This window comes from Purpureocillium takamizusanense, chromosome 3 (genome assembly GCF_022605165.1).
Source record: "Purpureocillium takamizusanense chromosome 3, complete sequence".
Lineage (NCBI taxonomy): Eukaryota > Fungi > Ascomycota > Sordariomycetes > Hypocreales > Ophiocordycipitaceae > Purpureocillium > Purpureocillium takamizusanense.
In genome coordinates this window covers 176,079-179,185 of record NC_063070.1, presented here as the reverse complement: position 1 = coordinate 179,185, position 3,107 = coordinate 176,079, and the positions used below count along the sequence as shown (strand labels likewise).

The 3,107-nt window shown below is 58.2% G+C and overlaps 1 protein-coding gene across 1 annotated transcript; it reads right to left on the bottom strand.

Annotated features, from left to right (window-relative positions):
- Positions 1-418: 418 nt before the first annotated feature.
- On the bottom strand, positions 419-2,877 carry STE4 (G protein subunit beta). Its single transcript, XM_047984728.1, has 5 exons — positions 2,488-2,877; positions 1,673-2,391; positions 1,520-1,609; positions 1,332-1,451; positions 419-1,217 (listed from the first exon to the last, which is right to left on the bottom strand). The coding sequence occupies exons 1-5, from the start codon at positions 2,615-2,617 to the stop codon at positions 1,197-1,199; spliced, it is 1,080 nt and encodes a 359-aa protein (XP_047840703.1). The 5' UTR covers positions 2,618-2,877; the 3' UTR covers positions 419-1,196.
- Between the last annotated feature and the right edge of the window lie 230 nt (positions 2,878-3,107).

Below are 3,107 nucleotides of genomic sequence, written 5' to 3'. Positions count from 1 at the left end.
CAGTACTGCTGCATCCCCCGTCTCTCAGGTCAAGAACCGAAAATGCACGAGGCATACATAAACACATCGCGAGGGCTCGTCCTGCCATCGTATGCATAGCCCATACCGTTCCACGTCGCCGCGTGCGAGTGGTTTCAAGTGTGTCCATTTGCGACGACGTCATGGAGCCTTTGGCAGATAAATTTCCCCGTTTCATCCCCCCCCAAACCGGAACAATGGCTTGACTCGGGCTTCACGTGCTTGAGCCATGCACTCCTTCGGGCCGCGTGGCCGGGACTTGACTCGGCGTGAAGCACGGCCATGCTCCGACACCGCCCAGCCGAGGGTCGCCCTCGCTATCCGCGACATACATGAAAGCCAACATCACGTTTGGAACACGCAGAGCGATCCTGCGAGGCACCAGTCGCTCCTTTGACGCAGCTGTCCTACGCCCATGGTTGAATTCGACCCCCGCCATGTTCGGGTCATCGTAGTGTATTATGTCAAGGTCCGGCTGTTCATGGTATAGACTCCAATACTCCTCTTCTTCTCAGACCACGCTTGACTCATTCCGCTACCCCCCGCCACAACATCCACGTGTCCATGCCAGTTTCAATATTCCTGCTCGTGATCCTGCATGGCGTATATAAAGTCCCCTTGTTCCGTGTGGCCGTGCCTTGCGTGATACGCCGACCCTTACTCGCTGAAGGGCCACTGATGCACACAAACAGGCCATCCTTGGACATGAGAGAACCGTCAAGTAATACAACCGCCCTTTGCCAACGACCAGCGGTGTCTTGGTGAAGGGGGAACTATGGTGCAGAGTCCTTCGGCTCGTGGAAAGGCGGAGAAAAAAAAGAAAACAAAAAAAAGACAAAAGCAAGGAAAAAGGTATCGTGTCAGTCAGTTCCCCCCTCAGGCCCACCGCTGCTCGCAACTGGTCTCGCGTCTGGACTTTGTGTCGCTCGAAGCTTCGTCGTCGGAGTTTTTAACAAGAAAAAAAAAAGCACCACGGGGGTAATATATGTGAGGAGGTACGTGTCGTCACTTCGTCCTGCGTACGCCGGCACTTGCTTGTTGTGCGTGGCGCCATCGGAGTTGACGACTGAATTAGTCGTCGATTCGTTTGCAGATTCGGGTCTGTCATGGGGTCCGCGGTGCCGCTGGAGTCGATATATCCAGACATGCCTCCATTGGATATCGCTGACGAGGTTCGCTCAGTACGCCCAGATTTTAAGCTGTACAAGTACGGGTTAGCAACGGGCACGGAATTCGAAACGAGCTGGTTGACGACCAGCCGTGGAACTACGCCATCGGAAGAAAGGGGGTTCAGATTCAGGGGGGGAACATACCAGAGAATCCCACGAGCCTGTGCACAAGCTGATGCCGTCGTTGCTAACGCCCAAGCAGCTGACACGATTCTCGTGGCCGACGAGCGATCCGACCTTTTCTCCCCTCGTAACGTCCCACACCTAGTTCGCTGTTAGTAATGCTTGGCGAGCGTGGTGAGACCCGCGGTCTCAAAAAGGCTGCTCCATACCTTGCACTCGAAGTCATCGTAACCAGCGAAGAGAAGTCGGCCAGACACGGAGGTGGCGACAGACGTGATGCCGCAGAGAATGGACTCGGACTAGAGCAGACACTTTTTGTCAGTGGCATCGTTCACAGGGTCTGGGGAGGGGACTGAACTTACGCCGTAGACATTCAGCTCGCGGTCAGCCCGGATGTCGAATAGCCGGCAGGTGGCGTCGTCGGATCCCGTGACGAACGAATGGCCATCCGGGAAGAACTGGATGGCGTTGATGTCAGACTCATGTCCGGCAAAGGTCTGAACAGCCTTTCCAGCACGGATGTCCCAGAGCTTGGCGAAGGCGTCGCAAGCTCCCGAGATAAATGTGTTTTGATTCGTTGGGTTCAGGCTGATGCTCATCACATCACCCAAATGGTCGGCGAACTCGGTCACCTTTTGGCCGGTCTCAATGTCCCACTTCATGCACGTCATGTCGCCCGAGGACGTCAGGATCGCCCGGTCGTTGATGAAACGACAGCACGAGAGATAGCCGGCGTGGCCGGAAAGCTCTCGAGCTACCCGCGTGGGACCGTCGCGCTGCTGGTTCAGGTTGTAAATAGAGCAGATGTTGTCCAAACCGCCACAGGCGACAAAATTACCGCTCGGCGCGTAGGCGCAGGTCATGACCCACGAGGATCGCAGGGGAATCGCATGGACCTTGTTGGTGGTGTAGGCATCCCAAATGATGAGCTTGCCGTCCTGGGAGGCGGAGACGAGGTGTCTTCGATCGGTGGACCAGTGCATGGCATATATTTTGGCGAGGTGGCCCTTGAGTGTTCGCTTGGCCTTCATGAGCTGGTTCTTAGGAATCGGCTCATGCGCCTGTTGAGCGACAGCGCGGACTGCAATCGGGTGAGGCAAACGCCCGCGTCAGCACGGGCAAAGGTAACGGCGGAGGAGCAGCGGGTAAACAGTCACGAAATCAATTGGGCACGTACGGGTGGTGTCGGACAGCTCATCCTTCTTGCGCTTGATGCGATCCTTGAGCGTCTCGGCCTCGCGACGCGCCTGCTGGATCCGCGCCTGCATGGCCTCGGGGGAGACATCGTTGGCGCCCTGGGAATTCATCGTGGCCGTTGTGTTGCACCAGGGGGCGGACGGCTGCTAAACGGGCGCGACGACACGGGGCGACTCGAGACGAGACAGGGAGGCTCCGAGGGCAAGTCGAAGTGGTCGGCGGCGGAGGGAGGAGGAAGCAGAGCCGCGAGGGTGAGCGATGCTCGTCGTTCGGGCGATGGAATTGACGGGCGGGTTGGGGGGGGGAGAGACGGAGAGAGGGCGGGAGAAGGGGAGGAGGAGAAATGAGTGGTTGCGGTGGTGCGGTGGTGTGTGAGGGTGGTTTGGCCCAGTTTGGCGCGGGTGTCGGGTGCAGGCGGTTGATTGTTGGCCGGTTTGGGGGGGGGGGGGGAGGCGCGGCGGCTGCAGAGGATGGACGAGGCCTTCCATGTCGTGGTGGTAGGCAAGGTACCTCGTAGGGTACTCGTACCTCTCTCACCTCAGGTAGGTCTGCCTGGGGAATGTGGGCGGGACAGCGTCGAGCTCCTTCCAGGGGCGGACG